Source organism: Haemorhous mexicanus, chromosome 11, assembly GCF_027477595.1.
Source record: "Haemorhous mexicanus isolate bHaeMex1 chromosome 11, bHaeMex1.pri, whole genome shotgun sequence".
Taxonomy (NCBI): domain Eukaryota; kingdom Metazoa; phylum Chordata; class Aves; order Passeriformes; family Fringillidae; genus Haemorhous; species Haemorhous mexicanus.
The window spans coordinates 8,494,003-8,519,581 of record NC_082351.1 but is presented as its reverse complement, the minus strand read 5'-3'; the positions used below and the strand labels follow the sequence as shown (position 1 = coordinate 8,519,581).

General features: G+C 61.3%; 5 protein-coding genes across 5 annotated transcripts in view; 1 reads left to right on the top strand and 4 right to left on the bottom strand.

The window, feature by feature from the left end:
* Positions 1–872: 872 nt before the first annotated feature.
* On the bottom strand, positions 873–10,714 carry ZMYND10 (zinc finger MYND-type containing 10). Its single transcript, XM_059856268.1, has 12 exons — positions 10,405–10,714; positions 9,758–9,866; positions 9,106–9,222; positions 8,090–8,143; positions 7,841–7,993; positions 6,170–6,258; positions 5,781–5,881; positions 4,371–4,543; positions 3,952–4,077; positions 2,084–2,205; positions 1,761–1,886; positions 873–1,156 (listed from the first exon to the last, which is right to left on the bottom strand). The coding sequence occupies exons 1-12, from the start codon at positions 10,497–10,499 to the stop codon at positions 1,072–1,074; spliced, it is 1,350 nt and encodes a 449-aa protein (XP_059712251.1). The 5' UTR covers positions 10,500–10,714; the 3' UTR covers positions 873–1,071.
* NPRL2 (NPR2 like, GATOR1 complex subunit) lies at positions 9,564–13,998 on the bottom strand. Its single transcript, XM_059856264.1, has 12 exons — positions 13,842–13,998; positions 13,599–13,690; positions 13,091–13,259; positions 12,741–12,849; positions 12,323–12,459; positions 11,951–12,048; positions 11,833–11,869; positions 11,608–11,701; positions 11,416–11,533; positions 11,072–11,214; positions 10,673–10,780; positions 9,564–9,866 (listed from the first exon to the last, which is right to left on the bottom strand). Exons 1-11 carry the CDS (start codon positions 13,911–13,913, stop codon positions 10,713–10,715), a joined length of 1,137 nt encoding a protein of 378 aa, XP_059712247.1. The 5' UTR covers positions 13,914–13,998; the 3' UTR covers positions 9,564–9,866; positions 10,673–10,712.
* Positions 13,999–14,105: 107 nt separating this feature from the next.
* On the top strand, positions 14,106–16,061 carry LOC132332210 (transmembrane reductase CYB561D2). Its single transcript, XM_059856267.1, has 3 exons — positions 14,106–14,282; positions 14,374–14,411; positions 14,650–16,061. The coding sequence occupies exons 1-3, from the start codon at positions 14,156–14,158 to the stop codon at positions 15,151–15,153; spliced, it is 669 nt and encodes a 222-aa protein (XP_059712250.1). The 5' UTR covers positions 14,106–14,155; the 3' UTR covers positions 15,154–16,061.
* Positions 16,062–16,239: 178 nt separating this feature from the next.
* Positions 16,240–19,185, bottom strand: TMEM115 (transmembrane protein 115). The gene is made up of 2 exons (XM_059856265.1): positions 18,151–19,185; positions 16,240–17,433 (listed from the first exon to the last, which is right to left on the bottom strand). The coding sequence occupies exons 1-2, from the start codon at positions 19,002–19,004 to the stop codon at positions 17,229–17,231; spliced, it is 1,059 nt and encodes a 352-aa protein (XP_059712248.1). The 5' UTR covers positions 19,005–19,185; the 3' UTR covers positions 16,240–17,228.
* A 675-nt stretch (positions 19,186–19,860) lies between these two features.
* The window catches only part of CACNA2D2 (calcium voltage-gated channel auxiliary subunit alpha2delta 2), a 210,403-nt gene continuing 204,684 nt past the window's right edge, over positions 19,861–25,579 (bottom strand). The window contains exons 27-38 of the mRNA XM_059856263.1: positions 25,386–25,489; positions 25,202–25,300; positions 25,016–25,110; positions 24,729–24,776; positions 24,281–24,352; positions 23,977–24,129; positions 23,807–23,859; positions 23,646–23,701; positions 23,438–23,561; positions 22,774–22,883; positions 22,480–22,568; positions 19,861–21,879 (exon numbers count right to left, since the gene is read on the bottom strand). Coding sequence (XP_059712246.1) covers positions 21,751–21,879; positions 22,480–22,568; positions 22,774–22,883; positions 23,438–23,561; positions 23,646–23,701; positions 23,807–23,859; positions 23,977–24,129; positions 24,281–24,352; positions 24,729–24,776; positions 25,016–25,110; positions 25,202–25,300; positions 25,386–25,489 — 1,132 coding nt within the window. The 3' untranslated portion in view covers positions 19,861–21,750. The remainder of the gene's footprint in view (positions 21,880–22,479; positions 22,569–22,773; positions 22,884–23,437; positions 23,562–23,645; positions 23,702–23,806; positions 23,860–23,976; positions 24,130–24,280; positions 24,353–24,728; positions 24,777–25,015; positions 25,111–25,201; positions 25,301–25,385; positions 25,490–25,579) is intronic.

The window sequence follows — 25,579 nt, the reverse complement described above, 5'->3', positions numbered from 1 at the left end:
CTCCCGGAGCCGCCGCGGAGGAAGGGGGGCCCGCTGCAGCCGCTCCCCTCTCTCTGCCTCTTCTCGCAGAAGGACAAACTGCGCTCCCTGCCTCAGTTTCCCAGCGGGGAAGGGGCCGGAGGCACCCCTGACGGCGGGGGAGAAGCAGACGGAGAGCTGCGGAGAGCGCCCCTGCTCTCGCTGGCTGCAGCCCTGGACGTGCAGCCTGGGCTGGGGTGAGGAGTTTATTGAGCTCCGAGCGCGGGCTGCTCCGCCGGGGCTGCAGCTGGACCGAGATGGTTTCCTGCCTGCTGCCGTGGCTCCTGCAGCAGCAGCCCTGGTGCAAAGCCTAGTTTTATGTGTCAGGGGTTCCCCAACACCCCATCAGAAAAAGGACATGGCCAACCTTTCCCAGGTGTGCTCAGACCAAGGCTGCAGTCCTTTGGCAGCAGCTGCTGACCAGTGAGAGCTGGGGATGCACCCCAAGGCATCCCCGCCAGTAAACCCTGCTTACTGGTAATGCTGGTGGGCAGGGGGCCCAGCCCTTGGTGCTAACCTCACATCAAGGGAGAGGAAATGGGGTGAATGGTCCCTGCAAGGTGGGAGATGACAAATACCCAAGAAACTCTTTCTCACAGCAAGAGGCTTGTGCAAACCACATCCTCTGCTCCCCACGCTGCTCTAACAATGGTAAGAGGCAGCACAGAGGCCTTCTCACTCCCTCCCCTCCCCAGCTGCAGTAGGTAACCACAACCTTACAGGCTTTTTCGGGTTCTCTGGAATTTCTCTTGTTGCAGAGGGGAAAATGGACACATGCCTCTCACTGTGTGGGAGGGAAGGGAGGAAGCAGTTTGTTACCTTCAGCTAGGAGAGAAAAAGCAGAAGCCAAGCAATTCTGGGATGCACAAGGAGGTTTACTGGAGAAGGCAGCAAGGTGAGGTGGTGGGAGAGGAGAGACTGACCGTGGCAGTGCTGCCTGGGGCTGGGAGCAGGCAGAAGGGGCTTTTGCCAGCTTCTTTCCAGCTCTGGGCTGCACACTGGGGGAATCTCTACCTCTCTGAGCCATGGGCCAGATGCCAGACACCACTTTTCTTACAGGTTATCCACACTCCTTGGTACCTCAGCCATCAGGTTGCAGGCAGGCTTGTGCTTCTGCCAGTGCTGCACCTGGCATGCCCTGCAGAGGGGGAAGCTGCTATCAGGGGCACTGGAGTCACATCCATCCCTCGGGGCAGAGCAGCCAGGGATGAACTCCAGCACCACACCCCTCTGGGAGCTGGGGGAGAGCTGATACAGCCCAGTATTAGACCAAGAGGGGGGTGGATGTGACCCCAGTCCTGGAGGTTAAGAAGGTTTAACGCCAGACCTTGCCAGATGGTTCAGGACCAGAGATTTAATTTACTGCCACCGTCCCAGCTGCCACATCCCAGCCTGTCACCTGCACCCACAGGGTCATGGGTGTTTTCCTACCAAGGTGGGGAGGAGGGAGGCAGTGTCACCATAGAAAACACAGCCTGTCACTGCTGCTGCTGTGAGCAGAGGCAGCTCAGCACCTCGCAGCTGCAACACAACCAGCACCTCCTCCACCAGCAGCCCAGCACATTAGCCTCCCCACAAGATTTGGAGAGGCACGTGGCTAGCAGAGAGCTAGTGGTGCTGAGCAGTGGTGGGACCCCTGGCTTTCCTTGGCCCTCCCACAGCATTCTCCAGTGAGACCTGTGGTGCTCTGGGGAGCAGTGAGGGGCTGCAGGGGCCCCAAGGGGTTGGCAGGGCTCCCTTACCGTGAGCAGTACCACTCGTTCCGGCAGCGAGAGCAGCGCTTGGCTGCTTCTGCACCACACACCCTACAGCGGGGCTTGTCAGGGGCCAGAGCCTCCATCATGTCCAGGCTGTAGGTCTGTGCCCACCTGTGCAGGCAAAGAGAGGTGAGGCTGCTTACAGGGAATGGCTGACGGGCAGTGAGCTGTCCCTGTTGCAGCCTGCCACTGAGGGGACATCTCCAGCCAGTGCCACAGACCCCTCTGTCCTCCCAGTACAGAGCTCCAGCCCTGCTCATGGGGATACTGGCCCCACTGGGCACTCTGCATACCTGCCCCAGCCTCACCTGCGTGCCTGCAGCTTCAGCTCCTCATCAGTGGGGCTGAAGGCGTGCTTCACCTGGTGCTTGGCAATGGCCTCCCACTTCCCTGAGTTTTTCTTGAGGATATGGTCCCAGATGACAGGAACCTGGTGGGAGAGGCAGGGCAGGAAGAAGAGGTGCTAACAGCCTGAAAAGGGTGCTGTGGTTTGGGGAGAAGGCAGCAAGCCCTGGGCACAAGAAGCATGGCCCTCCAGGAGGGCAAGCAGAGGCAGAGGTGGTCAGGGTGTGCTTTTGGGTACACAGAGGGGACAGATCCACCCACTGTCAGTGGGCATTGAGGCGAAACAAGGCAAAACCTTTGGGGTGCAGTTGGGAATGGGTGCTCAGCCTGGAGGCCTGGGCTGCTGAGAAGGAAGCCCTGGGAGCTCAGCACCCTGCGTGTGGTGTGAACCCCGTGCTCCAGAGCCGTTTGTCTGAGCAGATTTTTCCGCTCGTCACTTCCCTGAAGATGAACGGCCGGGGAAGGGCTTGCCAGAGGGAACATCCCAGCCAAGAGCAGTGCGCCCAGCTCAGCCTCTGGAGGGGACCATGCTGCTTCAAACAGCACTGCTTTCTCCAGCAGAGTAAAAATAGCCAAGGAAGGGGAGGAGGCTGCTCTGGGAGCAGTCAAATGGAAAAAAGGCCTTTCCTTAGCTTGGCTCAGCAACAAGGAGTGAGTTCAGCACTCTCTGAACAGAGCAGGGAGCCCATGTGTGTGCTTCCCGCTGCCTCCCGTGCCTGCCCCCGGGCTCAGCCCCAGCCTTGGCAGGGGCAGGAGCAGCACCAGCACAAAAGCAGATCTATGGAGAAGGGCAGCAGCCTGGTGAGGGCTGGAGGAGGTCCCCAGCATAGCAGCTGCTTGTCACTGGGCCACCAACACACTGGCAGTCAAGGCACAGAGCGTGAATCCATGTACACCTCCACCCTGCTGCCATCCCCAGCCCCAACAGCTCAGCTTGCCAGTCTGCAGCTTCCCCAGCTCCAGCTAGCTCCCAGCCTGGGCCATGTCTCCAACTCAGCCACAGCCACCTCTGACAGGGCACACCACGCTCCTGCCAGGCCATACAGCCAGCTGCGATGGGGACAGCGCGCTCCCACTGGGGACAGCCCAAACAGCCACTGCCCAACAGACCCATCTCCTCCAGGAAGCAGTATGGGAGCCTCTGGCAATGGGGAAGAGCCTCTGTGTTCCCAGTTCTTCTCAGCAGCCTCTTTGCAGACCTGCCCCCACACTCAGTTTCTCCCCTCAGCTCACAAGAAGGCAGTAGAAACACATAAAAACACTTTTCTCCAGAGATTACCACCACATGAATTAAAACCCCCAAGGCTTTGGCTGTTTAAAGACCTTCATGGCCTAACTCCCAAAGGCCCAGACACCAGCTGGGACCAGTTTAACTCCAGACTCTATCACCAGATCATGATGTCCCTCTGTACAAGCATGCCAAGCGGCCTCAGACCAGGGCTGTAAAAGGGGACTTCCCTGGGGAGTCCAGAATTCAACAGGAAAACACTGATAAATGCCAAATTAAGAGTTAATTGTCAAAACAAGCCAGTGCCTGTGTCTGCCCCACACAGCTGCCATTCCAGGGGCTTAGTGTGACCTGGAGAGCTGTTTATAACCCAGCATTTATGCCTTTAGATGTGATTGCTTGGCCACTGCAGGGCAGGACAAGGCTCTCACATCAGCCACAGGCAGCTTTGCTGGCAATAAGGATGTAACTGAAATGGGTACTTGGCTGTTTTTCCAGGGCATCATCACTCCAGAGCTGAGCTTGGTGGAAGAAAAAAGGGGTAGGGAGCCATCAGGCTTAAGCCAGAGCAGCTGTAGAGGTGAAGGAAAAGCTACAGGATACCTGCTCCAGGATGAGATCCTTTTTGGGGGGAGCAGGGTCTGTCACTGCGAGGTAACTCAGAAATCTCTGCATCTCCACCAGGTTGGGCAGCTGGTCAATGAGGACATCTGTCAGGAATGCACGGAGCTGTGGCCATGGAGGGGGGGGACAAAAGTGAAAGGAGAGGGGTCAGAACAAGGGAGTCAGAGGTGGGGATGCAGCAGGGCAAGAGCACGGATTTGAGGGGCAGTGGCAGAGAGGGGGCAGTGGCAATGGGGGTCTCATGAGGTGCACTCAGAAACACAAGCTTTGCTGCTGCAGTGACAGACCTACTGTTCTCCCACCACTGGCTCTTGGAGCCCACAGTGAGGATAGGCACAGATATCTGGAGGTGCCCAGTGCTGGCAAGGGCCCAGGGCCATGGTGCTGCAGGGTCCTACCTTGAGGAGCTGGCTCTTGTTGAAGCCATCGAAGCGGTATTTGCGCTGGCACTCAGGACTGAGCAGCAGGTTCAGGAGGGCAAGCCACACCTGCCCATCCAGCTTGGTCATCTTCACCTGATCCTCAGGGGGCACCGTGTGCCATGTGCCATTCTCAAACTTCTTGAGCTTGCCTAAGGGACAGAAGAACCAGGGAGACACAGTGCTGCCTGGGGGAAGAGAGCTCAGAAGGGGGATGCCGGCCTGGGCTCACTGCCTTGCTTCACCCTCTGCTTCTGCCTGCCTCAGTTTCCCCACCCTTTGTTCCACATAGCAGCCTACTTGGTACTGAGGCAAAATATTAGAGAACATGAAAAGCAGAAAAGACATGTATTAAACCAATATTGCTGTGTCAGGAACAAAAGATCCCTGAGACACCTCCTGCTGTACTTGGCCAGGAGTGCAGAGCACTGGTGGGCAGCAGGGCAGCCCATGCTGCAACAGGAGAGTGGGTGGAGAGACCCATTTTGGGGTACCAGCATGGCCACTCTTCTCGAGTTTCCTCTGCCAGGCAAAGCCAGAAGCAGCATGACTATAAGAGATATGACAAAACAAGCTCCAACAACTACTGTGTGGCTCCAGGGGATGGAGCAGGATGTGACCCTGCATCTGCACAGCCTGGAAACGCCTTTGTGCTGTCTCTTTACAGTCCCTCCCCCTCAGGGCCCTGGATCAAAGCTCCCTCTCACACCCCCAGCACACAGGCAGGGAGCAGGGATGTGTTTCTGGTTGCAGGAAGGAGGAAAGCTCCCGCAGCCAGCTGGGCTGCTCTCGGCAGGCACAGCCACGTGCTTCCCGGAGCCCTTCCTGCCCTGCCCCCGCCGCGACCCCCGAGCGGGGCTGGGGCGGCGCGGTTCCCACGGCCCGGGCTGTGCCCCACCGCAGGGGAGGCAGGGGGAACCCGGGGGGCTCTGGAGAGCGTGCCTGGCTGCAGAGCTGGGGCACGATGGCCAATGGGCACAGCCTGACCAGGGACCCGCAGCAGAATCAGGCAATGTTTGCTGTCTGAGAGAGACCAGGTCTGGCTCTAGGAAGTGCTGCCCCAAAAGGTGCAGAGAAGCTGGGGCTGGCACTCTGGTCTTTCTGCTCCTCAGAGGAGCACGTGAGGCTGGCCGAGGTGCTACACTCAGTGCTGGCTGTGATCACTCAGAGGAGACCCAGCCCTGTGTGAGGATCAGCCTTTGGGAGCACTGCTGGGCCCAGCCCAGCTGTGCTGCAGCTGCTCTCGAGCTGAACAGCTTCAGGCAGGGAGCACTGAGGAGCTGGAGGGGAGGGCAGAGGGGGAACAGCTCTGCAAGGGCTCCTACAGCAGATCCCAGTGGATGCACATCCCAGCACAGTGTCCCAGAGACCAGGGGGCATGATCTGTACCTGCTTCCCAGCAGCTCCAGGGGCAATGCTCCACCAGCTCAACAAGGAGGCAGGGCAGGTTGTGGGTGTTCAGCATCCGTGTCAGTGCACTCAGGGGCACACTGGAGGTTTGACAGAAAGGGAGAAACAGCACTCACAGATTGATGCCAGAATTTGTATCTACAAATGCTCCCTGAGGCACTGGGAGGGGCAGGAAAGGAACAATGATCTGAGTTCCCAGGAGGACCGTGGAGCAGGGTGGACTGCTGCTGTGTTTGCCTCCCAGAGCACAGTGCCACTGCCACTGTGGACACAGCCAGCTGCTGAAGGGGGTCCAGGCACCCGCTGTGACCCCACAGGAATCCCATCCACAGAGCTGGGCACATCCTCTGCTGCTTCTGGGCACCTACCTGTCCAGCTGGTCAGTGATGAACCGCAGCACAGACAGGGCCTTCAGGGAAATCTCAAACTCCATCACCTCTGCCTGCTTCTGCAGCTCCTGTGGAGGGACAGGAGCAGCCTTGGGATTTCAGGCCCCATTTCCCAGGAGCTACAGAGAGGCAGGCTCTTGTCTGCATTGCTAACCACAGTCTGGGTAGGAAGACAGAGCTCTGAAAAACAGTTTCTTGTCTCAACTGTGCCAGCACTGCCCGTTTGCCAGCGCAGCCACAGAAATGCCTGCAGCCTGCAGTTGCTCTTCCCTCATGTCCCTGTTCCTAACAGCTTGTGGGTGGCTACTGGCTGCAGAAGAACACCCCCTGAAAGAGGCTGGCCCCAAATTTTGCCTCTCTCCCTTTCTGGGACCATCTTGTGGCCCTTGGCCTTGTGGAGACCTGTGAGGGTTGAAGGAAGGAGGGAGCTGCATGATCAGCAGAGGAACCAGAGGAGGAGGAAGAGGAGGGAGAAACTTGGCCCTGGTGCAGCTGCAGTCCTGCATCCACCCCTCTTGGATCTGCCTCTTCCCTCCAGCTTGGGAACAGCCAACTCAAATATCTGCTGTGGTTATCCCAGCCCTCAGCTGTGCCATGCTCTGCAACTACCCAGACTATCTTTTGCTTGTGCTTTGAGGGGACAACAGAACAGGGGTTACCACCATACACAGTTCCAAAGGACAACAGGCTCCACAGCCCAGGAGATGGCAGGAACAGCTTTTTCACAGGGGTTATTGTACACAAGGTCAGGAGAGGCTGGAATGAATCAGAGGAAACCAGGCTCTCTGGAAGATGACTGCTTTTGAGAATCCCATTGGCTAGAAAATGTCTGGGGTTTTATGTTCGTGTCAAAGCAGTAACAGAGACACCCCTTTCCCCTCCCCAGCTGGGAAAACATTTCCTGGAAAAAATCCCTATTGTGCTCCAGATCCCTCCACTTCCTTCCCTTTTCTGAGAGAGAAGTATGTGCTTGGGCAGCAAGCCAAAGGATGGAGGCGAGGGGAGGTTCAGGCTCTCCCTTTAACCCTGCTCTTCCAGATACTCCTCCTGATGTGCAGCTCCAGGTGCTGAGAAGCACCAGAGGCAAAGGCAGCTCCTGCTCTGGGAAGGGGTGTGTGTGTCAGCCTGGGAATACCTGACTGGGAAAGCTCTGGGATTGCTGCTGGCCCAGACCAGCTCAGAGGGGGTGTTTCTCAGGCAATAAAGGAAGCTGGGGGAAGGACATGAAGACAATTCCTGGTTGTCAGATCTCTCCCATGGTTAGCCTGGCTGGCTATACTGGCAGCCTGACCCAGACTGGCCTCCCAAACTTCAGGGAGAGATATCCACACAGCTTCCAAGAGCAACAGCAAATGGCCAAAGCCCTCTACTGAATATTTGGCCCATCAACTCCCCAGCATGTCCCACCCCAGAGCTCTGAGCATGTCCTGCAGGAAGCCTCAGGCTGGCACTAGCACTAGGCAGGGCAGAAGCCAGGCTGCAGAGTGGAGGAGGGTGGATGCAGCCACAGGCACAGAGAAGCACCAGACACCCTGAGGTGGGCAGGAGGTGCCAGGGCTGCAACCGTGGAAAGGCCTCCCTGTGCCTCTGCAGGCTGCCCATATTCCTCACCACACATGTCCCCAGGGAGCTCCAGGGCTTTCTCCTCACCTGCATGGATGAGGGGCTGGCCAGAGGCTCAGCACGAAGCTCTGCTGAGGTCACTGCTGGTGCCTTGGTGCTCCGAGCTGCCAGCAGGGTCAGCTTGCGGTGGCAGTAATCGATGAGATCCAGAACGCTGTCCCCAGCTGACTCGCAGATCTCCTGCACAGCCACAAGGGGCTCGTTCACACAGTGTCAGTCCCCACAGTGCTCCACCCCAGGGGCTTTCCACCTGGGAAAGCTGAGCCTCTCTCTCACCTTGTGAAAGAACACTGTCTCCAGGAGGTTGATGATGGAGGCTTCATGGTGCAGCTGTGGGAGGAGAATGGCAAGAGTGAGTAGCAATGGAGCAGCACTGGGACAGGGAAAAGGGCTCTTCTGAGAAGCTGCTTATGTAGTTGTGGCCAAAGAGAAAAATACAAGTGATGCAACCTTCAAAACAGCTCCAGTTCATGCAGTTCATGTTAATGTTTATGCTGACATGCCTGTGACACTCCAACACGCCAAAGGAGGGCCACACTTCCCAGCAGGCAGGGCTTTTCAGGGCTCTGCCAGTGCTGCAGGGGCAGGACAGCCACTGCCCTCGGGTAAGCTGCAGCCTCTGGCACCAGAACAGAGCCAGTGTCTGAGCTGGGTCAGTGCTCTGCATGGCTGTGCTTCTCCCAGGCCCTGGGACTGGGGCAGACAGCCTTGTCCAGGACTGGGAACTATGGAATAGCTGCCCTGAGGCAATCAGCTGCTCAGGGAAGACATCACCTTGCCCCTACAAGGTGTTTGTCTGGACTGAAAATGAGTTAAAACCCACAAGCCTCAGGCAGATTTTCCCTAGGTCAAGAGCTGCATCCCTCTGCAAGGAAGCCCAGATCTGGACATCATTCCCTTGCCAAGAAAAGCCCACGGTACCACTGGTCCCAGGAGCTCAGTAATAAAAAGTTACATTTTTGTTAGCCCAGAGGTACGTAACACTGGAGAGCCTCTGGCTAGAGAAAAACAGTGCTCAGAGGGGGAAAAAAACACCCCAGGGAGCAGGGGCAGCTCCTGCAAGCCCCTGTGTGGGATTAGAGAGGGGACAGCTCTCCACAAAGCCAAGCTTCCCTGGGAGTGAGTCCCTGTCCCTCCTGGGGCAAGGGCTTGTATGGGTTCTGGGAAACCAGGCACTTCCCACTGTGTCCCACAGCCCACCTCAGCCCTGAGACCTTCAGGGTGACATGTATTTTCAAGCAGAGCTGTGCCTGACCCATTTTCAGGCTCATTCCCAGCATCCCTGTACTCACCACCACGTAGATGGGGAAGGTGCTCCTCGGCTTGAAGTCCTGCAGCTGGCACAGCACGGGAAAGATCTTGTGCTTCCAGATCTCCACAGAGATCAGCTCCCCAATGAGAACAGGAATCTAGACAGGGAAGGGATTGGGAAGTGAAGCCTTTCAGACCAGGGCTGCAGGGGGAACCAGTTTGTTCTAATGGTCAGCCACACTGGAGTCACCCAGGGAAGAGGGTGGCCCTGGGGCACGCTCTGAACTCTTCCAGCTCAGAAGTCAGCAGCTTCTCACAGCAGGGCACAGCTCCTGGGGCTGCAGAGGGGGAAGGTGACCCCAAGGAGCTGGGCAGGTCCAGGCAATCTCACAGCCTGGACTGGGACCCCTAAGGCATAGGGCAGAGATCTGCAACCAGAGGGACCATTGCATCAAGGAGACCAAAACAACCTCCAAGAGAGAAACCAGACACCAGCAAGTAGAAATACCACAGCTTGACCTTTAATTTTTTTAAAAAAACAAAACTGGCACACCACCAGTCAAATGCCTTTTCCAAAGACACAACAGATTCTTCGGCATTTTATTCCACAATTGCACGCTGCCCACAGGGCGAGCCCAGCTGGAGGCTGAGGGCCCAGCACGGGGGGTCACTCCTGCACCCAGGGAGGCTCACCTTGGCATGGCTGACCAGCAGCTCGGTGAGGAGCTGCTCCTGGCCCACCGAGGCGCTCAGGATGCCGTGCATGTTGAGCTTCTCCACAGACTCGTGCTGCCGAAGCCATCTGCGGGGCAGCCAGAGGGACACCAGTGCCACTGCGCTCTGGGGGCTGCCGTGGCGAGGGTCCCTCGGGCAGGGAAACCTGCTCCTGTAACCCCCAGCCCCACGCTGTGCCCTGAGCCCGGGGCTGCAGCTCCACTGCACAGCCCTATTGCCCCCAGCAGCACCCTCTGTCAGAGGGGACACCACAGAACCAGGGGGAGCCCCTCCATCACCCCCCCCCCCCCCCCCACAGACACTCACATCTGGGACCCCTCCTCACCCTGGGCCCCCCAATCTCCTCCAATCCTTCCAGGAACGCTCCAGAATTGCAGCCCCTTCTCTCACCCCACCCCGACCCTCTCGGGTCACCTCAAAACCAGGACTCCTCCTCTCTTCCCAAAACCTTCTGGAAACCCCTCCTTACCCCCACTGTGACCCCTGGGAAGGCCCCAAAACTGGGCCCCTCCTGTGCTCCCACAGCCCCAAAGGGGACCACCCAAATTTAAAGTCCCTCTTTCATGTTCTCCCCCCATAGACACCCCACCGCCGTGTCCCCGCACCCCTGCCCGCCGATGTCGCGCAGCTCGGAGCCCCGCAGGGCTCGCACCAGCGCCTCGGCCTCGGCGGGAGGCAGCGGCCCGGGCACGGCGGCCATGGCGTCCGCGTCGCTGTGGCAACGGCGCCGCCGGCACCGCCCCCTGGCGGCGCGGAGGACTCGCTGCGGGCCGGCGGCAGCGGCGGAGCGGGGCGGATTCTGCTGCCCCCTGGCGGCGCGGAGGAGCGGGCGCGGCCAGCGGGGAGACGTGGCGGGGACAGCGGGGAACACACCGGGGACGCGTGAGGGGACACAGCTCTAGCGAGGGCTGCGTCACTTCCAGCACACGATGATGTTGGGGTCGTTCTCCAGGCGCTCATCCAGCTCCTTGTAACTCATGCCTGGGGAGGAAGGCAGTGGGGTGTTAGTAGGGTGTCAGTGTGGGTCAGTGGGGCACCTGGCAGCGCTGTCAGAGGGCTGGGTGGAGTCGCCAAGCCCTGCCCCTGGCAACACGGGCTTGGCAGCCTGGCTTGGAGAAGAGCCTGACCCACAGTCCTGTCTCCCTGCAGTCTGAAGGCTCCCAAAGGGCCCAGGACCAGCGCCCAGCTGTGGGCAGGCAGACATGCCCGTGTCTCCCAGCAGCCCTGGGGTGCGCAGGAGCTGAGGATCCTGTGGGTCCTACGGATCCATACCTGTCTTGCAGCAGATCTCATCGTAGCTGTGGCAGCCCGTGTACAGCCGGGCGGGGTGGCTGCGCTCGTCCCGGGCCACCTTGACTGGGTATTTCTGGAGCCGCCGGATCAGGCCCTTCATCAAACCAAACTGGATCAGCCTCCTTGGGATGAGGAGGAAAGAGACTGGGACCACAATGCCGAGGTGCCAAATGGCCCAGCTCCCCACATTCCCTTCTGCTCCACAAGCTCCACTGCCTCATGGTTCCTACCCTACAGACGCAGGGTTGAGTACTTCCTGCTCACTGTCTCTGCCACCCCCAGTGCCACCACTGCCCTCAGGGACTAATCAGAAGGGCTCTGACCTCTCATCCACCCTCTGGAGCTGCAGGGTGTAGCGGGAGATGAGGTCTCGCACGGTGGTGCCAGGGCTCAGCCCGCAGTAGAGCTGGAAGACATCTCTGAGGCTGGCTCGCTTGTGCCCTGCAAGGACAAGTCACCACTCAGCTGCCCTGTCCCCCTGCCTGAGCCAGCATCCCCAGGCAGTGTCACTGTACCTTGTTTGGTGACATAGGACAGACACTCTTCCTGGAGGCACTTGTCATCCACCAGGTCCTGGACCTTGGGTGTGGTGCAGTAGACGTTGGAGTACTGGAGGGTGATGGAAAAGTAGCTCTGCTCAGCTGTAGCTCTGACAGACAGGCCTGGCCCACTCCAACCCCGCTGTTCACCCTCCCCAGCCACTGCCCAAATCCTGCTCACAGCTCCACGGCCCGACCCACCTGGAGTATGGAGACAAGAGTGACGACCCCGTAGTACCTGCAGATGGACAGGGAAGGGTGAGAGGAGCCCTGTGGCAGCTCCCACCCCCCGGGGCTGGGCAGCCCTGCAGGCACTCACAGCAGGTTCTGCACAGCGATGCGCACCAAGTTCAGCTCCACGTCAGCCTCGGCAGAGATCTTCTGAACGTGCCGGAATCCATCAATGTAGGGCAGGATCTGGGAGTGGGGAGGCAGGAGGGAAAGGGCAAAGAGCACTGAGCCATCAGCCTGAAGCCCAAGCAGCTCCCCTGGATCTGGGAGAAACTGGGATGGGTAGGCTCCATCCCCAGGTGTGGTTTAACCTTGTGCTGGTGAACGATTTGCTCACAGGCCCAAGCACAAAGCCAAGGGCAGCACCAAAACCTGCTCATAAATGTGGGGATCTCTAGGACAGCCCAACTCCCCTGACGGTCTGGAAACAGATCCCCATCAAAGTGTCAAGCAGACGGACCTGCTGCGTGGTGAGATCCCACTGGGAGTTGAAGAAGTCATCCTTGTCCTGGGTGAAGACAGGGACATCATACTCCTGCACGATGGGGGGGTCTGGGCGCTGCTCAATCACCTTCAGGTGGATGGTGTTTGACTCATCTGCCAGGGAAAAGGGAAGGCTCAATCTCTATGCAAAACAGTGCTCCCTCAGGAGCTTGCAACCAACAATCCCAGGACACCACCATGGCACACAGAACAGGGTGTTGGCAGCCCAAAACCCCATCCACCTGTCCCTTGGAGCCAGGTAGGGCAAGGCTGGCTCAGACACCCCCAGATCCAAGCACAGACAGGCAGGGAGCTGCAGGGAGCAGCACAGGCAGAGCAAACCTGGGCAGGGAATGGCCCAGCTGTCTCCCAGCACATCCCTATCCTTGACATACCTATGGGCAGGGTGCACTTCCCTTTGGCATTCAGCTCCTCCAGCAGGATGGTCATGATGGGAACCAGCTTCTGTTTACTCTCCTCGTTGGAGATGAATCCACTTTCCAGCTGAAGAGAGCAGAAAGTCAAGTCAGCTGCTTCCCACAGGATTACTGGCTACAGAAGCCCAGGTCCTGCTCCCCTTTAGAACTGAAGAGATCTGTAGGAAACCAGCACAATCCCCTTCTCACTGTGAATCCAGCCCCTGTCCCAGCAATGGCCAGTGGCCCCCACATAGTCCAGGATGCTGCTGAGGTGCCCACGCTCTGCGGGGTGGGTGGGGAGGCAGCCTGGCCGTGCCCAGCCTCACCTCGAGGGTGGTGAGGTAGCCAGCCAGCTTCTTCACGATGGGCTCCAGCGCACAGGCCTTGGCTCTGGCGTCGCACACAAAGCCCAGGTTGAAGAGCAGAGCGTTCCTGCTGTACTTCTTGTGCTCGATGCACACGGGGCAGCCGATCAGCTTCTTCTCCATGGCCGTCCTGTGGGGACACCTGTGACCTGCACCTGCGCCCTCAGGGAGCCTCGAGTCCCCCACAAGGACGGCTCCCAGTCCTAGGGGCTTCTTTATATTGCAGGAAAAATGATGCCCTACATGCTCAGAGCGCAAATCACAGGCTGATTTCCTGGATTTAAGGCTGGCGGAGCAGCAGATGCAGCACCAGCCACCCCCAAATGTGACCGCCCACCCGCAGTGACCCTGCTGTCCCCAGGGCGCGGAGCCCAGCGCGCCGGCAGTGCCACCCCACCGGGCTGAGCTCCGCACGGAGCCCGGCGGGACAGCGGCTCCCGGGCAGGGACGGGGCTCTGCCCGCACTCACACGGTGATCAGCTTGTTCTGCAGCTCGGGCTTCGTGATCACGTACACCTGGATGGTGTCAAACAGCTCCCGGGAGATGAAGTCCTCGGGGACCTGCAGCGGCACAGGAGTTTCCGTTCCAGCCGAGCCCCGTCCCGCTCCGGGGACCACCCCCTGTCCCTGCGCCCCCTTCCCTTTCCCGACGGCCCAGTCCCACCCCCCGCCGCGGGCAGGCGCTGCGGGCCCCGGGCCGTTCGCCCCGCACCTGGTAGGTGATTTTGGGCCCCAGCGTGGGGTGGAACTCGCTGAAGAACACGCACTCGATGCGGCCACCCATGGCGGGATGCGAGCGGCCGAGCACCGGCCTAGCCCCGCCGGCCACCGTAGCGCCGCTCGCGGAATCACAGGGCCGCGCGGGGGGGCGGGCCCCGATATTGAGTGACAGTACTTCCCGCCACTCAGGACGGCGCAGCGCGGCGGGGCGGGCTCTAGTGCTGACGGACAGCCCGCCTCAGCCAATCGGAGCCCGCGCCGCGGCCCGGCCATGTCGGCAGCGGCGGTTCCGCCCGCCCGGCCAACATGGCCCTGACGGCCGAGACCGAGTCCCGCCTGTACCGCTCGCTGCGCGTGGCCTCCGGCGCCGCCGCGCACCTCGTGGCGCTGGGATTCCCCGCCGCCGTGGCCGTGCTGGCGCGGCCCGGATCCAGTGAGTGCCGGCGGGGCCGGGGCCCGGGGCGCGGGGAGGGCCGGATGTCTCAGCTCACCTCAGCTCACCTCTACCTGCTCTTCCCTTCCAGGTCTCTTCTCCTGGCACCCGCTGCTCATGGCCCTTGCGGTAAGTGCCGCTGCCCCGGTCACCGCCCGCTGCCGCGGGGGAGGCAGGAGCCGTGCCGGCGGAGTCCCTGGGTGGTGGATGCCGAGCCCCGGGAGCCCCGGGTGAGGGGAGGCTGAGCCCCGGGCGGTGGGTGCCGGGCCCCGGGAGCCCCCGGGTGAGGGGAGGCTGAGCCCAGCCCCGGGAGCCACGGCGCAGGGGCGTTTGTCCGGTGCCAATGCCGCTGCCCTCTGCCCCCCAGTTCTCGTTCCTGATGACGGAAGCGCTGCTGATCTTCTCCCCGGAGACCTCGCTGCTGCGCTCCTTCTCCCGCAAGGTCCGAGTGCGGGTGCACTGGGCCCTGCAGCTGCTCGCCCTGCTCTGTGCGCTCCTGGGGCTGGGAATCATTACCTACAATAAGCACCTGAACGGCAAGGGCCACTTTGTCACCTGGCACGGGCTGACGGGGCTGCTGGCCGTGCTGTACACCAGTGGGCAGTGTGCCGGGGGCGTGCTCCTGCTCTACCCCAAGCTGATGAAGAACTGGACTCTGGCCAAGCTGAAGCTGTACCACGCAACCTCAGGGCTGGTGGGCTACCTGCTGGGCTGTGCCAGCCTGATGCTGGGCATGTGCTCCCTCTGGTTCACCACCACGGTGACCGGTGCCTCGTGGTACCTCGCCATGCTGTGTCCTCTCGTCACCAGCCTGGTTATCATGAACCAGGTGAGCAATGCGTACCTGTACCGCAAACGGAGCCAGCACTGAGGGCTTGGTGCTGACCTGAACTTCCCAGAGCAAGCTGGGCCTCCCCTTGGAGAGAGCTGGCAGCCCCCCTGCTTGCACAGGGTCTCCTTGGAACTTGGTTTCTACCTACTTGTCTTTCCTTAGTCCTGGATTGTCCGTAGTGTCTTGTCCCTGGGGAGAAGCCGCTCCAGATGTGTGTGACACCTCACCCTGCCTCGGTGGGGATGATCCCTGGCACAGGTAAAGCTGCCAGTCCCTGTGGCAGCTTGGTGCTCAGTGCTGGGAAAGGGAGGGCTCACTCAGGATTCCTGCTTCTTTTCCCTTCCCACGCAGGGCTGCTTTGGAGCAGGCAGGGCGGGAGCCATCCTGGTGAGGAGGGCAGGGACTCCCTTCTCTCCTGGGAGGCTGCAGCAGGCACCACGCTGCCTCTCCTGCCATGGGGGCAGCTTGACAGGACAGCGCAGGGCACGGTTGTGGCTTCAGCCCTGGCAGGGCTGGGGCAGGGTGGTGGCAGCCGAGCAAAGGTACGGCAGTAGGTGTGTCCCCATGGCACGGGCAGTTCCTGGGATCAGAGCGGGCAGCTCTGCCCCAAGGTCCTGGGTCTGGACACCCACTGCCACGCACAAACCCCTCCTCCGTGGGCTGGGCTCGGCCTGCTGGGGTGGGGTCAGTTTACAGAGCAAATTACTGAGCCGGGCTGTGAACATGCAGCCAGCAAGGTATAGGGAACAGTGTGAACACGGGGGGAGGCACAGACCTGGGCAATGAACCCTTGCAAAAGCAGGAAGAAATCTCCTTGCTGGCACAACAGCCTTCCTTCCAGCAGGCATCCTGTTCCCAGCAGGGCTGGAGAGCTGGGAGCAGCTCCCAGGCTGAAAAATTCCTCTGTATCCAGAGCTTTTATTCAATAAAAATTTCAGGCAGCTAGAGTGCAACAAGCCCTCCTTACTTCTTGGGTGGGATGACTTTTGGGGTGCAGGCAGACATCTCTCCCTGCTGGGAGCACCTGGGAAGAAACCATCTCCCCAACCTCCTGACAAGAGCCCCCAGGGGCTGCTCTGGACTGGGTCCCCCACCCTGCCCATGCTCTGCTGCAGGAGCCAGCGCTTTCAAAGAACTCTTTATTGATACCCAAAGGTCTGTGTTCTTCCCATTTGACAAAACCTTCTCGTGTGGTCCTTTTAAAAAAATAATCATGACACTGCTGATCCGCATCCAGGGCTGGGAATTGCCCACTGGATCAGGAGCTGTGATCGGGCTGTCACAGGGAGCATCCTCTCCATCCAGGAAAAAAACTCCATCAACAAAGAGGGAGGGAAAAGAAAGGGGGAGCCCATATTCTACCTGCAGGAAAGAAAACCTGCTGCCAGAGAAAGCAGCTAGAGTCCCACTGTAAAATTAATTCCATCTTCTAGTGTAATCTGGCAAATGGATTAGCTGGGGAGCAGCCAAGGGCAGCAGCTCCTCGCAGGGGGAGGGGGCAGGAGAGGAAGGAGGAGAGAATCCCCACCATGAAAACCTGGAGCTGGCAGTGCTGGAGCACCACCATGAAGGACTGGGTGGCCTCTTCCTGCCCAGGGTCCTGTGCCCTCCTACCCAACAAACTTCTCACTGGCCCTGGCAAGCTCCTGCTGGAGCAGGGGGAGGATCCCCATGAGAAAGACATTCGGAAGAGAAACCCACCAGCCTTCCCATTGCCTCAGTTAGGGACAAAACTACCTTCAGAAAGGAGAAAGTAAGTGTTGAGTGCTCTGGCCAAGCCCTGGCACAGAGGAGAAGCTGACTTCGATCCCACGAGGGCCAGCACAGCAGCTTGGGGCAGGGATCAGCCCCGTGTTCCTCTCCCAGAACAGCCCCCGCTGCCTGCACCGACTCCATGGCCTGCCCCGGCTGAGGGAGTGGCTCCAGGAATCCCTGTCCTCACGGTGGTGGCAGTATCACTGTCCCGGGTGCCAGGTGCTGGCCGTGAGCAGCAGCGAAGCGTTGGAATGAGGTATCCCCCTGCCTGTGCCGCGGGAGGAGTCCCCGCCCCCGGCCCTGCGGGACGCGAGGGGGATTAGCAGCTCTCACACGGAGACAGGGCGGGAAGGGGCCGGTCACAGCTGGCCCGGGGCGTCCTGGAAGCTGATGAGGTTGGACTCCTGGCCAGGGCTCTTCCCAGCCGTGCTGGGCTCGGGCAGCAGCGGGCTGTCGGCCTTCGCTGCTGCTGCCGCCTCCTCCTCATCATCCTCCATGCTGGGCCAGGCTGATTGGTCCTCCACGCGCTTCAGCCGCTCGTTCAAAGCCTTCAGGGCCAGCTGCCTGCGGGACAAGGGCACGTGGGCAGGTTAACCCCGGGTCAGCGGCTCTGCCCCGTGGGCCACTGTGCAAGTCAGTCCCTGGCTTCCTCCCAGCAGGAAAGGGTTCAGCAGTGCTGGGGAAGACCTGGAGTGCCTGGGACTGCTCCACAAAAATCCACTCCGGCTCCCAGACTACTCACACGGACTTTTCATGCTACGTGGTGCAACTGGAGGCAGTCAGCATAAGGGCAGCTCCGGGAATGGGGAATAAAGGCATAAAGCAGGGCAGGGAAAAGGGAGTGCAAGCACCTGTCCAAACCCTCCTGCCAGGATTCGGGAAGGCCAGTGCTGGCTGTGCGGGGCTGACTCACTGCCCTCCCCTGGCCTTCCAGCTGGTGGAAGGCTGCCACGAGTAGGGGCTGTCACTGTCCCAGGCTGTCCTCCTTTCTTCTGCAGGGACCCCAATCTTGTCTGCCCCTTTCCCAGGATCTCTGCTGCCTTTCCATTGCTGCTCCACATCTGGAAGAGCAAGATAATGTCCCACCAGCTCCCTGAAATGCTCCTCACCACCTCCATGGCAGACCACACGAAGAAGGCCCCTCCTGAGCCCCTGCACCTAAATCTCCCCCCTCCTCCTTAGCTGGATTTTAAACTGTACCCTCGCTGTCCCTAAACACAATCCCCCTGGGCAGGGCAGGGCAGGGCAGGGCAGGGCAGGGCAGGGCAGGGCAGGGGGTACCTTCTCCTCTCGGCGTCCTGGGGGTCCGTCCCCGGCAGGCTGATGGTGATGGAGGATGGGGCACCCACGTCGTAGCGCTTGACGGTCTTGCGACACACCCGCACCTTCACGAGCACGCTGTGCACCAGGTTGGCCACCAGACCCACTACGGGCTGCAGGATCTCGGGGAAGAAAGTGGCGAAGGCGAAGTGGTCGCTCATGTCTCCGCGGCCTCTACTGTGCCGCTGGTAGAAGCGGAGATAGACCCAGCTGGAGAGGAGCCCGAAGCCGTACGAGGCCAGTACATTGCTCTCGACGAGGGCAGCGAGCCGCAGCAGAGCCAGAAGAAGGAGCAGGAGCATGGGGACAGCCTTCATTCTGACCTGAGGCACCTTCAGTACGGTGCTGTCCCCCATCGTCTGCTTGAGGGCCACCAAGACCCCCCCGAGGAAGCCCAGGCCGCCGTGGATGCGGACGGCGAACAGATAGTGGAGGCGGAAGGAGGCCACATAGGTGAGGAAGTAGGCGAGGGCCGCCAGGAGCCCCACGGAGATGTTCACCACGGCGAAGAAGACGAGGAGCTCCAGCGCGCCCCAGAGCGGCTCCAGCAGCCGCCCGGCCGTGCCCAGCGTGGCCAGGCTGGCCGCCAGCCCCCAGGCGCGTTCCTCCACCAGCCCGTGCGTCAGCAGCGTCCACACCCAGAAGTTGGGGGGCAGGAGGTAGCCGGGCGTCACCCCCAGCCCGTAGGTCGTGTCCAGCCCGAAGGAGAGCAGGTACAGCAGCACCACGGCGGCGCTCAGCGACTTCACCACCACGCTGGTGCCGGCCAGCGCCGCCAGGAAGTGCTGCCGGGCCACCGGCAGGTACCGCCGCATCTTCGGCCCCGCGGGCGGGACGGGGCGGCCCCGCGGGGGCTGCCCGGCCCCACCCGCCCACCTCCCCGCGCCGGGCCCCGCGCGGCCCCCGGCCGGCCCCGGCCCCGGTCTCTCCCTCCGCCGCCGCCTCGGGCCAGGCCGCACTCGGACCCTCTGCTGGGCCAGGCCGGGCGCGGACAAACAGGGCCGCTGCGCATGCGCGGAACGGGGGCGCCGGGGCGGGGCTGCCGTGCGGGCGGGGCCAAGGCGCCGCGGGACACGCCGGGACTTGTAGTCCGGCCACGTTGGCAGCGCGGGGCGACACGGGGGAACACGGACACGGAGGGGAGACAAGGACACGAAAGGGGAGGACATGGGACAAACGAGCCGCACGGACGTGGTGGGGGGGGACACGGCGGGACGTTGGGGAGAGGGGTGGCAGAACACGGTTACGGGACATGAAGGACACAGTCATGGGGGTGCGTACAGGGCGGGCAGAAACCCCGGGAAATGGGGATAGGGACACGGGCGGGCTGGACACGGAGGGCACTAGGGGACATTGACCCCCTGCAGCAGCGGGACATGGGTGCGGGCACGCGGGCATGCAGTGGGGCGTGGGAAGGGGGACACGGTCCTGCGGGGACACGGGAAGATGGGGGGCTGAGCCCCCGCTGTGCCCCAGCCCCTCTGTGCAGCGTGCGGGCTCTGTGAACCCGCGGCTCTGCGCTGTCCCTGTCCCGTGTCCCTGCCCCCCGAGTGCAGCAGGGGTGAGGGCAGTGTCCCACCTGGCAGGAGCCCCCCGATATCCTGTGCCCCCCCCGTGCTGTGCCCCCCCAGCCGTGCCCACGGCCCCGGGCAATGACGCAGCCACCGCCTGTGAAGTGAAAATATGAACATTATTTAATAACTGAGTCTCTGTAATAAACCATTTGAAAATATTTTACAAGGAGTCACACGCACGATATCTTACAAATCGTCTTTTTGTTTTGTTTTGTTTTGTTTTGTTTTTTTTAGTTTTCCAACTCTTCTGTACAAAAAAAAAAAAAAGAAACCCAAAGAAATTAAAAATAAATTAAAGAAAATCAATTAAAAACCCAATGCCTTTGAATGAGCAGAGAGAAGCTTTCGGGTGGGGACAGGGCAGGAGGTGACCCCGGTGGGACGGGGGGCCCGGGGCCACGCCGCCCGTTTGTCTCATTGGTTTTTAACTTAAAATAGACTATATATGTATATATTTATAGGTATGTATAGTGGTGGTTTTCTGGCAGAGCACCTAACTAGACTACAGAAGTACACACACTCCCGGTAACACAGAGCCATCTGTTCAAACACGGTTCCCAGAGACAGTAACCAAACACACACTGAAAAAGCTACAAGCAGAATGACCATTAATTAACCCAGCACTAATTAGCGCCTGGCGCCCTCCCCAGCCCCCCCGGGGTGGCCGTGCCGAGGGGGCTCCCCTGGACCCGGTTGATGGGGTGGCTCTGAGCGGAGTGCCCCGGGGGGGTGAGGGTCCCCAGGGCTGCCCAGGGACCCCCGGCACTGCCGGGAGCGGCGGGGGTGGGAGGGGCGGGTGTGGCACCCGGGTGTCACAGCTGTCACCCTTCTCCGGGTCCCTCCAGCCCCCGGCATCTCTCCGGGCTGGGTTTGTGGGGTGCAGCGGGGTCTGCGGGGTGCCAGGGCAGAGCAGCCACGCTGTCCCCTCCTCGGCACCCTGTGGATCGACTGGGGGTATGACACCCCCGGAGAGAGCCCCGGCCCCTCGGGCACGGCCCTTCTGGGGACATGTGGCACCTCCCGCTCCGCTGGGCACTCGAGGACATGCGGCACGTCCCGCGGCACGGCGTGACCCACCCGGGACACGGGGCATGTCCCCCGGGCCGAGCAGCGCGGCCCCGGCCAGGCCAGCGCGGTTTCTTTGGCAGAGCAGGGGGGCTGGGCAGGGCTGGAGGGGGGCAGGGCTGGGCGGGCAGGATTCACAGTGATCTGCAGAACGGAAAAGAAACAAAATGCTTTTTTTCCCCCCCTCCTTTTCACGCCAGTATCTGTGCCCAAGGACGGCTGAGCCCAGCGGAGGGGCCGGGGCTCCATCATGCCGCAGGCAAAGGCCACTGTCCCTGTCCCTGTCCCTGTCCGTATCCCTGCCCGCTGCCAGCCCCAGCCCGCAGGGATGAGCCCGCAGGGATTGCAGCTGCCCCACACGCCCTGGGGCCGGTACCGCCAGAACAAATGATACTGACCCGCACAGTCAAGTCCTTTCTTTCTTTTTTCTTTTGTCTTTTCCTTCCCCCCCCACCCCAACCGCTATTTTTTCATTTTTTCCCCCTCTTTTTTTTTTTTTTTTTTTTTTTTTTGTTTGTTTGTTTGTTTGTTTTCCCATGTGTCCTCGTTGCTGACAATAAACCCCGCCGGTCTCCAGGTGAAAATGTTGGAAACTCGATGTAGAAAGATCTGCTTTAAAATCTTCAGGCTAAAAAAATAGGCGAGGTGGATGGGGGGGTCGCGGGCGGAGGACACCGACGCCACTTTTCCAAGTCCGAGTGGCCGGGAGGGCGCGACGCCGGGGCCCCGTGCCGGTCCCCGCTCTGCCGGGAGCCCCTGCCCGCACCCCGGCTCTTCTTTGGCTGCGGCCGGCGGGGAGAGAGGGGCGGCACCGGGGGGTCCCCGAGGCGGCGGAGGGGGCGTCGCTCCCGCTCCACCGGGCCGGGGAGGGGCATGGAGATGGAAGTTGAAAGAAAAGAGAGCTGGCGGGGCGGCCGGGGGGCTAAAGGCAGGCGGCCGGGGGCAGTGGGTGCCGGCTGGTGCTGGAGTAGAGGAGCAGCAGCTGCAGCGAGAGCAGGACCCCCAGGGAGGGGGAGAAGGAAGCCCCTCGGCCGCAGTCTGAGGTATCTTCCTGGGTGGGTGAAGAGAGAGGGGCCGTGGGGCACCCACAGCAGTGCTTCGGCACTCCAGGGGCACCCACTGCCGTGGCAGGGGCATCTGCCAGCTCCCTGCAGCCCTGAGAGCCTCCTGCCCCGCAGCACAGCCCCGGGGCCAGCCCTGCGGCTGCTCTCCCCGGGACCCCCGCGGCTCTGTGCTTTCCCCCAGGAGGGCAGTCCACGACACTGCTCTCCTAGGGACCGCTCAGAGCTGTGACCTCTGCAGGGAATACCCCGGGGCCCCTGAGCCCTCCTCCATTTCCTCCCTGGGCTCCAAACCCCCCCAGAGGGGTCCTCCCACCCTTCTGGGTGATCCCCTTATGGCCCTATTCCCCTTGGGGGACACCCATGGCTCTGTTCCTCCCAGGGGGGCACTCACCTTTCCATTTCCCCCTCAGCTCTGCTCCCCTGGGATCCCCCCATGGCTCCATTCCCTGCTCAAGGTGAACCCACTGCCCAAATCTCCCCAGTGGAGCACCCCCCAGGGGACCCCTCATGGCTCTGCCCCCCTGCCCAGGGGATAACCCCCTCCCCAGGCCAGCCCCAGCCCTGCTCCCCTCCCCTGCCCCACGTACTGTTGCATTGTAGTCGAAGCAGATGTGGGGACCTTTCCGGTAGCGGGGCCTGTCCACCAGCTCACACTGGTTGGGGTCCCTCGGGGGGGCTTGACAGGTCAAGGAAACCACCAGGAACAGGGCAGTGGTGGCTTGTAGGGCACCCCCTGCCCCTTTGGCCACGGGCCAGCTCCCTCCACCCCCCAGCAAACTCCACAGGTCCTTGCCCTGCTGCCTTTCCCACAGACCCCATGTGCCCCCCCACCTCGCTGCCACCACATCCCTGTGGGATGCAGCTGAGCCACCAAAGGATACCTCTTACCTCTGCCTGCAGCAGCTTGACAGACTCACACTGGCTGCAGAGGGGCTTGTCAGCCACCACGAAGAGCAGGTTGGTGTTGGCCAGTCTCTGGGCATGGAAGAGCCTGGGGGTGCAAAGGCAGTGGGACTCCCCTTACCCTGAGCCCCGGTCACCCCAGCTGCCAGTGCCAGCCCTGCTGAACTAGCAGCATCTCCCCAGACCCAATTTCATCACTGTCCCTGTCCTCCTCCCCATCCCTGTCCCCAGCTTCATCCCCATCCCTGACCTCATGCCTGTCTGCATTCCCATCCTCGTCCCCAGCCTTGTCCCTATCCCCATTCCCTGCCCTGGCCTTCAACCCCATCCTCATCTCCACCTCCCTCTCCATCCCCATGCTGAGGGATTGCCCAGGGACTCAGCACTGATGGCCTTGATGGCCTTCCAGGGCTTGGTTCCACACAAAGGATCCCTGGGGACCCTCTGCCATCACCCCCAGCCCATGGGGACACCACTGTTCCTCTCTGTCCCCCCCTCCCCACTCCGGGTATCACAGTCCCCCTAAATGCTGCACAGCATCTCCTACTGCCCCCACACAGGTGCTGCACAGGCACCTTGGCACAGGCAGCCTCAGGGGTGTCCCCAGCCCTGCCAGGGGTGGGACAGTGGGGACAGACCCACCTGGAGCAGTTGCCGCAGTCGATGATGGCGTTGTAGGTGGCGTTGACGGTGCTGAAGTAGTACTGGGTCTGCTTCATGATGCAGCTCGTCTCCCTGGCCTCCATGCCGTCCCCCACCACCTCCTCTGTGCCAGCACAGCGCTGTGGGCCAAAGGCCACCAACCCCCCCAGCCCTGCCCACCCCCAGCTCAAAGCTCCCCAGCACTGACCCGTCTGGAACCAGCTGCTGTAGGTGAGGCTGTACAGGAACTGCTGGAACAGGGACCTGGAGAAGCAAAGCGTGGCCACATCAGGTGTCCCAGCCCCAAGGACACCCCAGTGTCACTCCCCAGTGGGAATGGCCCCAGGGAGGGGACACAGCAGGACTCACCAGGCTGCGGCCGAGGTCCACCAGGCGAGGCTCAGGAGGTCTGCCACAGTGGGCTGTGGGTAAAGAGGGGGCAGTGAGCCAGCCGGTGCCCATGAGGGGCACTGGGGACACACTCGTGGGTCCCTGAGCTCCCAGACCAGCTGGAATGCAGCATCCCCGTGGGTGCTCACCACGAAGACGCCGCGGGGCGCCGCGCCCGTGTTGCTGGGGGCCTCGGGGGCACAGACAGACTGGAAGTCGTAGGACTCCTTGCGGGCGTAGAAGGAGTTGTTGTAGAGGGCAGACATCAGGTTGGCATCCACTTCGCTGAAGAACTTGCCCACCTGAAATGGGGACACCGAATCTGCACCCAAATGCCACCTTGGCACGGACTCCCCTGGAGGGGACTGGAGTGGGGCTGTGTCACAGCCACGAGCTCAAGGGTTCAGCTCCTGGCTGGCATCCCCGCCCAGGAGAGCTGTGGGCACCGCTCACCTGGTACCAATGGTCCTCCTGGTTGGACAGCACCAGGAAGCCCCCATCATCGATGAGGACACAGATGAGGTCCTGGGGAAGGAGGGCAGTGTCATCCAACCCTGGCCATGCCCAGGGCAAGGCAGGACCAGCAGGGGAGGGTGGCAGGCTGTCAGGCAGGAGGGCAGCACGGTGTCCCCAAGCCTCAGATGCATTTCAGTGCCAGGAGCACTCATGCTGGGTGCAGGGAGCAGGAGACACCACCCACCCTGGGGGTTTAACAGCCCCCTCAGGGAGTCCACGGTCCATGGGGCAACCCCCAGGCCTTCATCCCTGTGAGGTAGGCTGGGTCTGGCTGAGCTTGGGAAGCAGCAGGGCACAGGGTGGGCGCACAGACTGGGTAGGCAGGGGACAGGGACCTCTCCCAGCCATTCCATAGACCGGGCCCCCACCCCTGCTCACCACCCACCTTGTTGTTGGCCTCACAGTCCATCTCACAGCTGCTTGAGGGGTCACACTGTAAACAAAGCAAGGCAGAGGAACAGGTTAGCAGGACGGTCATCCCTCCAGAGCTGTCCTCCCAGCCAGAAGGGGACATGCAGGGTGGTGTCCCCAGAGGCTGGGGACAGGAACCCTGAGGAACAAACCCATTCCAACCACAAGCAGCATGTCCCAGCAGTGCCCCCCAGCAAGCAAAGCTCCCTCCCTGCCCTGTCTCCACCGCTGTGCCCTGGCTGTGCCAGCCCCAGGACGTACCCGACGGGTGCCCAGCTGGTCTCGGTCTGTCCGGTTGCTCGCCAGCACTTTGAACTTCTCAGCCCAGGCCTCCAGGTCCAGCTTCACCCCCACCACTGGGGCAGTGGGAATACAGGGTGAGCTGTAGCCTGGAGGGGTTGCAGGGAACCCCCAACCTGGCACCAGGGCACCCAGCTCCCTGCCTACCTGCGGGCTTCAAAGTCTTGCCCCCGATGCTGAGCTCCACGGCGGTGCTCACCAGGATCCCGATGGTGTTGTTCTCCAGGTCCAGCCCCCGGTAGCCAGCTGTGGAAGGCAGGGGTGACATCAGGAGACACATGGAGCCAGCAGCAGCCTGGGTCACACTCTGTCACCCTGAGCTGGCACCCACCATCTCGGTAGGGTGGCTTGAAGATGTAGCCCTTGTTGTCCAGACTCCTCCGGTAGAAGCTGGCATTGAAGGGCTCCGGTTCCTCCTCCCAGTCATCTGCGGCCCTGGCAGGGAGAAGCCACAGCCATGACTGTCACTGCCATCTCTGGTCCCACCAGAGATTGCCCAGCAGGAGCAGACATGTCACCGTGCAG